Source organism: Dermacentor silvarum, chromosome 7, assembly GCF_013339745.2.
Source record: "Dermacentor silvarum isolate Dsil-2018 chromosome 7, BIME_Dsil_1.4, whole genome shotgun sequence".
Taxonomy (NCBI): Eukaryota; Metazoa; Arthropoda; class Arachnida; order Ixodida; family Ixodidae; genus Dermacentor; species Dermacentor silvarum.
Genome location: NC_051160.1, coordinates 42,453,184 through 42,467,147, shown reverse-complemented (window position 1 = coordinate 42,467,147; position 13,964 = coordinate 42,453,184). Strand labels below are relative to the sequence as shown.

Sequence of the window (13,964 nt, the reverse complement as noted above, 5' to 3'; positions counted from 1 at the left end):
TCAAATTCAACAAAATGATTTTTTTTCCTCATTCAAATTTGCCTTTTCTGATTGCCAGATAACTCAGCAAATATTGCGGCCCTTGCTGTGTGAAAAAAAATACATAGGCGATTGTACTTATTGGCATAAAAATTGAAGTTGAATATAACGGAATTTTATAATGAATCAAATTGCCAATTTCATAGACTTCATTACACCGAGGTTTAACTGTATATGCTCTGCACTCATCCAAAAAGGATACTGTGCTGAGCTCCGTTCTGCTTATGAATATGCAACAGAAACAAAGAGCTCACCTCGGGGTACGTGTGAAGAGAACTGATGTGAGGCAGTGTGGCCAATCTGGGTGGTAGTGATGGTGTTGCCTCGGATGATGGATGCCATTGGAGATGCTATTGAAGTAACAATGGTGCCAGCATTCGGAGACGACACCCCTGTCGCTGATGGCGTCACCATGTGCCGCAGCGTTGAGAGTTGGGGCACTGACGATCCACCCACTAAACAGACGAAGAAAATCAGAGGCAACGATACTTCAGATCATGAGAGTCTACAGACATTTTCAATTTAAGGACATTCAGTTGTTTTTATCGACTAACCTGTCGTAAATGCATGTCACTGGCCTCGTGCCATAAACCATGCTTTTCTTTTCTATGATGTGAATGCGCCTGCCAGCCTGTTGCTACGCTTTTCATCTTCTTTTCTTTTTACCATTTGGACAGTCGCCCTAATCTTTAACTAGAGTTTGCGAGAGGCGACTTTCTGTGTGCCAGCACCTTAAATTAGGAACAAACTTACAAATGACTACGCTATCTGAATATGCTAACAAAGCTCCTGAAGATAGCATAGTCATTTGTAAGTTTGTTCATAATTTAAGGTGCTGGCACACAGAAAGTCGCCGCTCGTGCACGCTAGTTAGAGATTTGGGCGACTGTACCTTGCTGTCTGCTTTTTGAATCCCCAGCTCATTTTTTTTCATTATATTTTTATTTCACTACAAAGGTCTCCCCCCCCCCCCCCCAACGCATGCAATAATGCCCTTGTGGTGCAGCAAGTACTTGTAAAAATAAATAAATAAATAAATAAATAAATAAATAAATAAATTTCTGGTTACTTGTAACTGGAACACAACGCTTATCTGGTATCTAGCAAAAACACCAGAACATTTCTTTTAGCAAGCAAAGGTGATATGCCCACTCAACACAACTGTTAAACAGGAATTGTTCGCGCAGGGAAAAATTTCGCATAAGCAGAAAGGCCGTAGACAAAGTGTTGAAACAATGCTATGACTAGCCGCAGTCAGCCACAAGTGTGCATCTCGAACAGCTATTACCACACTTACAAGAACAAAATTGTTTCCTTTCTTTCATGTTTGCCAGCTTAAGAGAATGTGCTGTGTTATAGTCTGAACCAAGCTCCAGATACCCCAAAATAGTGCGTAATACAGGTGAGCTCAACCACGAGGCAACTGAGCTCTGAAGGAAAGCAAATTTCATTTTCTGAGGAGACTACTGAAGCACTGCATGCATGAGAGGCGGTGCAATTAGAGAAATCAGTATAATGGCCTAGCCTATTATTGCAGTACACATTCATAGATTTCCTGGCCCATGCACAGATTGTTCCGCGCAAGTACACATTGCTGATGCAGATAAGACATTGCACTGTGCTAAAACATTTTGTTCTAACCTCACAGCTGCGCTTGCATCACATAACGCAAGGCCACGCTGTAATTCTAATATCACTTTCTTTATTTCCAGAGTCATCAAAAGTCCTCCATTGCATTAGACTCGGGGTCGCATTATTTTCATGCAAATATGCCACTTCATGATTTAGAATATGTTTCTACGCCTCAGGACATTCACTTGGCTAAACTAGCCCCACATTAAATAACAATTAAAAACCGCCATGAATATGAACGGTGGTGTCCTTAAAAGCAAGTCATTAATCCACGCATCTCACTCTTCCAATTCAGCTTCAGAAACCCACACTGGCCTGGGCAAATGTGATCGCTCGGATGCACTTTTGCTGATGAGACCATCACCCGCGAATTACTTTAGGAGTCGGTGCCAGGTGGGAACATTCACTTGATAACCTTGTGCCGCAAGTTTAACTTCCATGACGTGGAACTGTTCCTCATGTGTATTTCGGCTAGCTGACATTTTTGTATGGAAGAAGCAATAGATGTCCTTTTTGTGTTTGGACTACGGTGTTGTCGTTTCCTCTGCCACCGAGAGCACTTGAGACCTCACAACAAGAACCTCGTAAGTCAAAACTTCCTTTTGTCTCAGGGGCATCAAAAGCCAAAAATTATAATCCTTTCCTCGGTCACTTTAGAGCCACGGGTGATGAATCAGCTGCTATTGCAAAACTGAACTGCATTTAGATGGCTTGACAGATTTTTCAGACTTCAAAAATAACTCCGTAGACTACAGAGAAATAAAATTATGGGGTTTTACGTGCCAAACCCACAATCTGATTATGAGGCACACTGTAGTGGGGGACTCCGGAATAATTTAGACCACCTGGGGTTCTTTAACGTGCATCTATATCTAAGCACACGGGTGTTTTTCCATTTTGCCCCCGTCGAAATGCGGCCGCTGTGGCCGGGACTTGATCCCGCGACCTCGTGCTTAGCAGCCCAACCCCATAGCCACTAGCAACCACGGCAGGTAGAGTACAGACGCACATCACAAATGTGACCAATCCTCTTTTTCATAGTACACACACAAAATTAACATTGCATAGGATGCCAAGAGAATTCAAGATCTGTGGCTGTATTTTATAACGATCCTTTTTTCCCTTCAAATCTATTCATTCCTCATCATCTGCCCAACTGAGTGGCTGATCCGAGCTTTATTCGGGCCGATGACAGAGAGCAAAATGAATTAAAAATGAAGAAAATCATTGCAAAATATGGTCCTTGCACTTTTAACACATGGGTGCTATGGAAATGTTTTGGCAAGCAGAAAGGCTCTAAAGGATCTGCACGCACAGCCACAGCTGCACTAGTGAAAATAAGACATGAACGTACCAGACTTGACTGTATACGATGGTGTAACAGAGGCAGCGACTACATTTCCCCCGGTTGAGGACACAGAAATGGCCGGCTGCAAGACTGGCCTTGAAGACGCAGGAAGCCTCTGGCCCAGCGTCTGGTAAGCAAAAACAAGCAAGCACATCTGAGCACACTGCAGATCATGCAGGGTGTTTTTTACTTATGTGAAAAACTTCAGAAAAAAAACATCTGTTACATCAAGGCCCTGCCATTTTTGCAGCTAGGACATGTGGCTAGCCAGGCGGGTAGCAAGAAAGAACTTAAGCACTACATCGTCTAATTACCTAAAATGTGTTAGTAAGCCTTCTCATGACTTAGGGCACGTGTAATTGTAAATTCAAGTTAGCAGTAAATTCATGTCTGCTGAGCAGAAATTTTACGACAAGCATCGCTTTTGAAATATTCATCCCTGAAATGTGCCACGAAATGCATTCATGTTCCAGTTAACGGTTTCACCAAGGTGCGCCTTTTGGGGCAATATTAGATGAAACACCAAAAACTTTGGGGACAGATATTGCAAAATTGGCGCTACTCCATTACTGCTCAGCTTGAATTTCGCAATTGCAACATATGCCCTAAAGTAAATAATTAAGAAGTTCATTAGCATAATTCAAGTAATCAGCCAAATTATTGAAATATTTCTTGCTGTTAACATCTGCCTAGCCATGTGGCCTAGCTGTGAAAACAACAGCAACAGAAGCATAGATATCCATAAGTTTCATTTTTTATTTTATTTTTTTAGAAAAAAAAAAAGTAAATTTTTTTTACACGATGAAGTAGTCAGCAAGGTGAAGATAGCATAGCATTTCACACTAAGATTATGAGACGTCCCACACTGCAACTGTTCACCCACCACGGAAATCCTTAGCAGCACAAAAAATAGTATTTTAACGCGACAGCGTTAAGGGCCCCGTGCAGCAGAAAATCCGGTGTCGGCATAAGCACCGGCGTTGTTGGCGGAAATAATTGTGCCGAACCACATCATAACCACAACAAGTTTAGATAAAGTACGACTTGACCACAACCTACAGACGTGATAGTGTCGTACTTTACAATTTTTCTGACGGATTTTACTTTGAGAAATTCAATTTTCGTTCACTAACACTTTTTGCCACGTGAAGGGCCTGCCCAGTCGGGGTGGTTCGGGATGACGTGGTTCGACTTGACTACAAACTACAGATGTGATAGCGTCGGATTGTAATTTGAATATACGAGAAAATATCCTGATAAGCAGCCAGGGATCTCTGAATGCTTCGCGGTCCACTTTTAAAGGCGAAGCTTAAGCATCCTTCAAATTTTTCAATTTTTTTTTGTACGACTTCACATGGCTCTTTTACAAAATGCACTTCCTTAAGTTTGACCGTGTTGTGTCCTTGCCTTTCAACTTATTTCTTAATGCTTTATATCCAGAACCAGTGTATTTTCCCACATCAGCTTCAATGAATAAATAAGAAAATCAAGGCACTTCAATACAGTATGAATGTGGCTAAATCCAAATAATACCTGCACTGTTGCACGACAAGACTCACCCCGTGCACATTTTTGGTATATTAAGCAAATATTTAGTTCGATAAGCGTGTCAAACCAGTCAGATAGTAGCAATTTAGTGCTTCCTAGTGAGTATGCCATGCATAGAAAAGAAGCTTCAAGAGCTCACAAAAGGCGTTTGAAACTAGAAGCACCAAGTTTAGACAAACCAGTGCACGATAAATTTGCACAATAAACTTAAACTTTGTTATATGACAATGCCAGATTTTCTTTCAATTATCAGCAGCAGCCCATTAATGTCCACAGCAGGACGAAGGCCTCTCCCAGTGATCTCCAATTACCCCTGCCTTGTGCTAGCTTACACCATCTTATGCCTGCACATTTTTGGACCTTCTAGTTTATGGCTAGTTTTAAGATCTAGAGAGATCTTAAAACTGCCACCTGTGATCATGAGCAGGTCATACCCAACTTCTCAAAGGGGCTTCCAGCGCCTTTGCACAATGAAAACAAATGGTAGACAGAATGAAAACAATGGAAAAGAAATATAGGAAAACTTGTGAGATGCGACGTGGAATGTATATGGCAAAAAATGTATCTGAAAATGATGCACAGGGGTTCTGTTTTAATCAAGTGCTTTATAACTTCGTGAACCTAATTGAAAAAACTCCACTCATACAATGGCTTCCGAGACTATGGTCGTTATTGTCTGTAAAATATGCAAAGCAGCACAATCTTGGAGGCCATAATTTGGGAATATTGAAATCATTATTGTCATCAGAAAAGTGAAACGTCTTGTTCATGAGCTGGAACACATTGCAAGAGCAGAATTTGTTTCACTGCATAACAATTTTCAGCATCGTGGTTGGGTGTGAGAGAAGACCAGGACACTCTATGGATTTGCGCACCAAAGCAACAATGTGAGCAACCGCACAATGGAAGCGCCATGACAAGCCATTGGTGATGTTTAGTGACATCATGCATGGACACCACCTATTAAATCAGGCAGGAGTGGTGCTAGCACAATGAATATTTAATGTTAAACCCATGGCAGTGATAGCATGTCCTACAGTTCAAGTGGCAGCTTTTTGTTTTCACACCACTTCCGATTTTGATGTCCATGTGTGAATACCTGGCATTCCAGATGTATTCACTGCATTTTTTTTTAATAGAAGTGCAGTCATAAAAAAAAAAAAGTTGTAAAAGTTTGCAGGGTACCCAGGAAAGAAAAAAAAAAAAAAAAACGCTGTGCTCATTTTAAAAATATTACTGAAAGTGGGACCAAACAAGTGCTGTCCCGCTTCCACCTGACCCATGTGCAGTGTGTACTGGTGGCACCACTGAATAATTCCACTCAGACGTGGGATAAGGGCTGTCATCCCCATTGTGTGAGCTACATAATGAGCTTGTAGGATTAATTAGTGTACTCATGATAACCTACACTGGCATTAATGCTGTTGAAAAGCAATAAAATATGTTTGAAGAAGCATCTGGCCAACAAATAATTGTTGTATCAAATGGCCAGAGGCAAAGGAACTAGAGTTTCCTTGCGTTCAAGACAAATTATACACCTTACTGGCATAAAAGCAGCTCCTTTACCAAAACAGAAAGTTGGCATCCATCTGAATGATGCTGGCCTTCGGTTTTATTAATCTTCTTCCACCTTGCGGAGTTTGTCAGAACTGATTAGGTCGTTTACACTGTGAATGTAAGATGGCTGCAGCTCGAAGCTCGAAGAATCTATGCTGTCTTGGTTAGTTCATGCCAGTGCTTGGCTTCGTAGCTTCACACTATTTAAGTTTGTGCAAGAAAATTAATGAATCCATGGCGTAGCACAACTACTGAGCAACATTATATCGAGATTACTGTGTGTGAGAATATGGTGTATTAAAAGCCAAATGCAACTAAGTTTTGGACCGCATAATTCGAGATAAAGCAGCCCCCAAGACGAGCTGAAAAATCTTGGGCGTGGCGTGCTGGGACTTACGTCTTCACGACAACCACCAAGTGCGCACATCGTCTGTTCACGTGCTGTTTAAAGGATGCTAAAAAGAAAAACTATACAATTACGAGCCCCGTGGCTTTGCCAAGATTGCTTCAATGGTATATACTACTCACTTATAACAAATTTAGACAAGGAAAAGTTTGTTGCAGTTAGCCTTTAAATAATATAGAGAAAGGTAATTTCAACAGCTTCAACTTTTTAACAGGCCTAAATATTTATACATATCACTCAGGGCAACATGTTTTCAATAGCTATTATTAACCTACCACAACAAGCTTATACTCCGATTACAGTTTCATAAGTAAGCACAATCAGAGCATTCAAATATCATGTAATCAACTCAGTTAATGAATACACACACTACATAAATAAATTGTACAGCAGTTAACATCAATTTTTTATAAGATGATACTGTTTATCATGCATGCGGTTTAAATAAAAAATGTAGAGAGGAAATGGGCAAGCGATGTGTATTATCAACCACAAACACTTAGTTTAATGTTTCTGTCCAGACACAAGATATGAATTATCTTTCAAATATAAGTCAGATTGTCATTTACTGCCACAAAACAACAGAACACAAGTTTCCACAGGAATTTCAGCAACCAATAAGCAGCGGATATGAGCAAGTAGATGGTGCAGTAATATATACATATGTTCAGAGCTTTTTTTGTTCGATCATTATTGTTGAACCTACAAGTTTCTATCAGGAATCAGAATCTCATTAATAAGTTATGTGCCATGCTGACATTACGAAAAGTCCAGTTAACAGCACTCGGCTATGAGTGTTGTTGCAATGTTGACATTAAATACTAGTACAGGCTGCTGAGTATTCAACACGTACAGCTCACACACGCTGTAGGTATCAAGACACAATTTGGCTTATCAGTACATGGGCTTCAAAACAGTGAAAGATGCTGACGGGACTACCAACGAATAAAAACAATTCACGTTTTCTCAACGGCCCGGAATAGCTACGGAAGTGATCAACAATTGTCTAGGTACCAGTCCGCCTGGTCACCGTGTTCAAACGCGAGGAAAACCATGAAATGTGCCTTCTTTCAGCACCGACGATGATCTTAGTCGCGTTGTGAAGACAGCAGTTACGATGAAGTCGAGAAACAAGGCACACAGTAGCTACGGTGTCCCAAACACAGCTGGGCGCGCTGGTGCCCGCGATGCCTCTTACCGTGAACGCCGACTTGGCCGTGTCCAGGTGCGGTCGGAGCGCGGGCCCGATAGTGGTGACCTGCAATTGCGTCGGTTTGGCAGCAGAGGCGGCGGCGGCGACGTGCTGATGCGCCGTCCTGGGAGCCAGGTCCATCGGCTGCTCCCCTTTGTCAGGCGGCTTCAGCTCGACGCTGCCGGGGGCCTTCTGCACCCCTGACATCCTGAAGAGCAAAGGAAATGGGGCATCGCGACCGAAAGGCTCGCGTCAGACCACGACGGGCAAACAGAGGCCGAAATCGCGGAGCGAGGCAAAAGAGACGCGAGCGAAATGAAGCCGTGCACAAGGTCGACAGCCGCGCCAGCAGCTCTCCCTACGTAGTGGCTTCAAAGGAGGGGGGGTGCCCCGACCGCTCGCTCGGCTTTTTGAATGGCCGCGCGACGATCGCAGCTGGGAGACAAACAGCCGCGCAGGCACGAGGATTTAGGAATGCGCTGGGCCGACGCAAACGACACCCGTCGCTCCGGACGATGCGAGCACAATCATGGCGAGAGGAGCGGCGGCAGCGGTTCTTGCGAGCGTTGTGTCTTCGCGATCGCGAACGGCAAAAGCCTGGCTCCGGGGCGGCAACCGGGCGCCGATTTCACCCGACGCGTTTCTTCGAAAATGCCGTCGCGAGAACCCCGTCTCACGCAGTTCGCTGCGCAACCAGCGAACGACCGCTCCTTCGGAAGCTCCCAGGTAGCTCAGGCTCGCTGGAGGCTGAAATCATCCTGGTAAGCAACTGGAAAACGTCGCGCTGTTCCTAGCCGTCGGGGAGGCACGGCGCGTGACGGGGGCCTGTCGGGGTAACGTAAGGCTACTATCGCTCAGGAGAAATCAGCAAGGAAAACGTTTTGTTTATAGTAGGTCAAGAAAAATACAGTATCTGGCTGAGCAAGGTAGCTCGACGACAGCTAAGCGCCAATTTAAAAGAAGTTATGCCAGCGGCTTGGATCGCTCAAAATACTTGAGAAAGTGTGCCCGACGATCGGTCCCCAAAATCGCAAGCTTCTGGTGAACATTTTCAACTTACTTTTGCATTCGGCAGATACACCAGCTGTAGGTATTTTAAACTCCTGCCCCCACGAAGCAACATAAGCTGTCGAATTTACAGTACTTGTGCGCATGTCCGGCTGAGGCGAAAATGTGGCGGGATAAGCGTGAGCTGTGAGCCTCGGTAACAAGAAAAACAACGCAAATAGAAACTAAACACAACAGTAGCCACTGCAACATCGTGCAGCGCCTAGTTTTCGCAAAATTAAATTGCTTTTAACATAATAATAGACCACTTGCATTGAAAACGAATACTATAATTAGGTTTATTAAAATATTATTATAAGTTATTGCACGTTTCACGTTTTGTTTAATTTACTGCCAAATGTAGCGAAACGCAATACAAATCTGGCAACGTCAATAACAGTAACTTTATTTATTATTAACAGATGGCAGCACTTTCTCAAAAGATTGCTAGTTGTTTTAACTTGTGACCGGTAGTCGGCGGTAGTGATGTTTGCAGCCGCCAAATATCTACTCACCCACCTTCATTCTGCGGTTTTCAAAACAATTGTATTTTTCATATCTGGGCGCTGAATATACAGAGTAATGCGGACACTCTGCGCTGCCCATGGGGCTTAGCTATCGCACCTCGACTTTGACGAACTTGCAAAAGCAGCATTTTATCGGTTTCTTCCGCACGACGCCAGAGCGTCGTTTATTCGGCTTTCTTTTTGCGGCACTCTGAACTGCTCAGCCATTGGCAATATAGACCAGCTGCATTCACTAGATTGATAGAGCGCTCTTTGAGAAATTTGTTAGCATTTCTTTGACTGAACAAGCGTGAATTACTGGCGGGGAAAAAGGCAAAATTTTACGATTTGAATTTCGCGCGAATTTCGCTGTGCTTATGACCATTGTAGGACGTGATACATTTTCTAGTATTCGGGTAGCTTTCCTGCAGAAAAAGTTACCGAAAATTATTACGTTTAGTTGTTGTGTACCTGTGAATGGAGTATTTTTTTTTTTTTTTTTTTTTTGCAGATAAACAACCAACAAGCTCCGAGCAATCAAAATTCATGACGTCATCAGAAGCTGGCGCGCATGCTGGCGCGGAAATTTTAAAGTGCCGTCGCCACCATCTTTTGTTCTTGTATAGATTGATCTTGTGTCTCTTATCGCTGACCAATGCTGCATTCACGTTAGGACTGTCTATTTTGAACTCCAGAATGTAACGCGCCACTCTAGCGGAAATTCATAAAATAGCACGGAGCGTGGAGTGAGTTCATAGGCGTATCTACCAGGGGGGCAAAGTATGCCATTTGCCCCCGCCCCCCATTTTTGAAAGCGAGTACTTTTGACTGCATGCTGGAAAGTCCAACAAAACTACAGCTGAGGCAAAATTTTCTTTCGTAATAGAGTGGTCATGTTCGTGGGCAGCGAGGACAGCGTGGTCATGTTCGGGCTACAGCGCGTCTCCTCGGGACGCGCTGTAGCAGACGACACGCAGGATTCTCCGTACACGCTCGCGTTGCGGGGAAGGCCTGGCGCTGGGCAGTTCCCGCCCTAACAAATGTCAGCTTGAGCTACTTGCATCATGTCCAGTGTTTTGGGACACCTATATCCATATTTGAAAACAAAATCAGCTTATTTAACCTGCGGGCGAGGGGGAGGTCAGGATAACGTATTATTATCAGCCGCGTCCAACGACTGGTGCGGTTTACGGCATGAAACCGTTGGATTTTCAAATGCTGGAACTATTTAATCTCTGTCCGGAGACAGCCTACATAGCGTCGCAGTCTCAGTATCTTATCACCATTAAAAAGTCTAATCAAACCTCTTACAGGTATAACTATCGAGTTTCTTTGTCTAATCACGAATTATTGTAGATATGTTCGTGACAGTGACCTTGGTCTAACGTGCAGAGCCATTTAAATACCAATAGAACAGTGACTTGATTTTTTTTTTTCTAAAGGCTTGTGTCACTTCCGAACCTGTCGATTTCATTTTCAGGCTGTTCCTAAATAAGAACTACACTATTAATTGTATCCCAGCGGGAGCAAGAAGAGCAGATGTTATATATTTTGAAAAAATGAGGGCCACTTTTTGGTGGCGTGTATCGAAACGTTGCCCTGTGTAGGTTGCTTATGTGCTCCGAAAACAGTTACTGAATAGTCTCTTTCTCCCAAGTTTTATGCGTTATGCACGGCATTTATTTGTATCCTCGGTAAACTATGCGGGGCATGGGTTTTTATTTATTTGAAGTACGAAGAAATGTTTTGAGTGCCGAGCGATAAATGTTTATTCTGTATAGGTTCATTACAGTCTTTGTAGAAAGTTATTCTTGGGAGCGTTCCAGGGAGTCATACTGCGTGCTAATCGAAATGTTTCCCAGACTCCTAAAGCTACAGCACGAGATACGGTTGAAATTCCGTGAAAATAGAGATAATTTTAAGCGCAGTGCGTTGCGAAACATTCACTTTTCTGCTTTTAATGCAAGTGTTGCAGATAATTACTAAACCCTCGTTTTTCCATGTGTTTGTGTGCATCATACGAGATTCGTAGTTTAATGTTTCTCCGGTGTCCTCTCTGAGCTAAACAAGGTATTCTGTTTATATCTGGGGATAATTAGGGGCATGGTATGGGTAATCTGTAGGCAATGTTCCAAATGGGTGGTTTAAATGTGCATTTTCCAGTAGAATACGTATGCAAGTGGTCCATTGTGTTATAGTCTGTTTTACGAGCGGTGTAAAACTTAGACGCTGCGCTGGCATAATTACAACTACAACTGAGGTCAAATTTTGCGAATATAAGGGGAACAATACGCCAAGTTTGTGTGCGCTGGTAAATGCGTGTTGATCAAATACAGGTTTAAAAAAAATGTAACCAATTGTTGGAAAGTATCACGCTGCTGCTAGGTTTCCCAATGTCCCAAGAGAACTCTGCGTTTCAGATATTCTATACTTTGAAAGAATAGGCAGATTTTAAGTGCAATGTGTCACGTAGTTTTAACGTTTCTGGCTTATTTAGAAGCGTTACCAATAATTATTGAACCCTCATATTTTATTTATTTTTTAATTTTTCATGCATGATATACTAGGTCCGCCTGGCCTCCTCACTGAACGGAGGCAGCTTTGTTTTGTTTGGGGACTGTAAGGACAAGTTAATAGCTGATGTGTAGGTGAAGTTCAGAGTATATAGGTAATTGAGGCTTTCGCAATAAATTACGTATGCAAGCACTCTAGAATGTTGTGAGCGGGTCTAACGAGTGGGGAAGCCCGCTTCCATGGCAGAACTGTAAAAGTCACCAAGACCAAATTTAGCGAAAATTCGTGGTATGCTATGGAAAACTCTCTCTGCGAAGTTAAATGTGGCTGGATCATACGCAGCCTTTGTCAAAAGGTTCTTATTCAAGTGTTAAAGCGTGTGATATGGCAGCTATCAGCTATACTTCCCAGTGTCCCGACATAGCTGAAGGTTACAGCAGGTTTATATTTTGTGGAAAGGGGAGGGGGGACATGGTAACTGCAATGTGCGACAAAATTTTTACGTTCCTGATCCAGCTAGAAGTGTCGCAAATAATTATTGAGCCGTCATTTTTCTGTCCCTCTTTTAAGGCGTCATAACACGTTCAGACTTTGTTTCAGCAATGTCCTCGCTGAACTAACCAAGACATTTTGTTTATATTTGGCGAAAATAAAGGGATTGTTACGGACAATATGTAGGTAAACATTAAAGACAGGGGACTAATTATGAAATTTGCAGTAACTTACGCATGCAAGGGATCCGGAGCTTTATCAATGTGTTTTGCGAACAAATGATTTATCACGTTGCTCTGGCAGAACTGTGAACTCAACCGATATCAAATCTAGCAGAAATTGAATAAGGAGGGCGAGGGGTAGGGAAGGGCACCATGGTAAATGTTATGGCGAAGTGACATGCTGAATTACTCGCTTTTTTAAAATTCCAAACAAGAAATGCTCCAAAGGATTACATGTGGGCAAAGTTTCAAATGGTACAGTCATATATGGGCATTTTTTTTTAATGTATGCGATATAATTATAAGAAATTGAAAGTTTTATTGCAACTGTTCGAAAGAAACTGCTCCACTGTAAATGAGATTGTTGCACACATCTGCTGTCATTTTTTTCTGGTGAATATTGCAAGTAATTTATGTTGATTGTACTTCGTTGCGTAGAACCTAGACAATACTATTACCTAAACTAGCGATAAATTTAGGCTATAGACTTAGATAACAAGTACAATTCTTTGTTTAATTATTAATATTTTTTGTGTGTGCGCTGTACTGCTGCTACTGGGCGGGATCCGAGACCTCTGTGAGACGCTCATTGCTTTTCGTTCCTGCATCACCATGAAATTTTATTAGTTGCAAGAAATAAATGCATATTCAAATAATTTTTCGTACCGCCATGGTTCACCATGTGTGTGATTGATAAATAGGTCGATGTCTGTTAAATATAAAAATAACTGACAGACGCATTTCCAGGCTCTTTCACCTATTGTAATGTAATTCGAAAAAAAAAAAAAAATATATATATATATATATATATATATATATATATATAGAGAGAGAGAGAGAGAGAGGGGGGGGGGGCAGATTTTTGCAGTTCCCCCCCCCCCCCCCCCCCAATCGAGAAATAGTTTGAGTTAGTCGTGCTTATTGATTGTGCGCAGTCAGAACAGTGTTTTGCTGATTGTGGCATGCTTTCCGAGGGCATTGCAATATCTCAGTAGGTCATGGCTGCACCAATCATGGAAAGTAGACGCCCCTGGTATAACGTTCCCCCTGTAACATAATATTTCGTTGTTTGCTCACGACCGGAAGTTGTGCGTACGTTTGCTTCGGTTGGGAACTGTTAGGAAGGTGCTCGTACTTATAAGCATGACATTTACGCGTCAAGTAGTCGCTGGGAAGCCCCTGCGTGTGGTATTATGCAGCGCAGCTGACTTGGATCGTGACGTGGCTGTGCACATTTTCTGCGACGTGCCTGTGTTTGTAATAGGAAAATCATTGAGACGCGTGATAAGAAGGACGAGCGCTCGATTTAGGATAAAAAATGGAAGGGTTACAATTGCAGCGCTCATCCAGTCAGAATTATCTGGTAAATAAGGTGAATTAAAATTGAAATTCAGTCCAATTATTTCCTCGCGTATACGCATCGGCATGTCTCACCTGCTTCCTGTTCGTTCACAAATACGCA

At 42.6% G+C, this 13,964-nt stretch overlaps 1 protein-coding gene across 1 annotated transcript in view; it reads right to left on the bottom strand.

Annotated features, from left to right (window-relative positions):
- LOC119457949 (uncharacterized) overlaps window positions 1–8,925 on the bottom strand; it is a 72,255-nt gene extending 63,330 nt beyond the window's left edge. Inside the window, exons 1-4 of the mRNA XM_037719727.2 lie at window positions 8,783–8,925; window positions 7,729–7,930; window positions 3,026–3,146; window positions 294–494 (exon numbers count right to left, since the gene is read on the bottom strand). Of these exons, the coding sequence (XP_037575655.1) occupies window positions 294–494; window positions 3,026–3,146; window positions 7,729–7,930; window positions 8,783–8,790 (532 nt within the window). The 5' untranslated portion in view covers window positions 8,791–8,925. The remainder of the gene's footprint in view (window positions 1–293; window positions 495–3,025; window positions 3,147–7,728; window positions 7,931–8,782) is intronic.
- Between the last annotated feature and the right edge of the window lie 5,039 nt (window positions 8,926–13,964).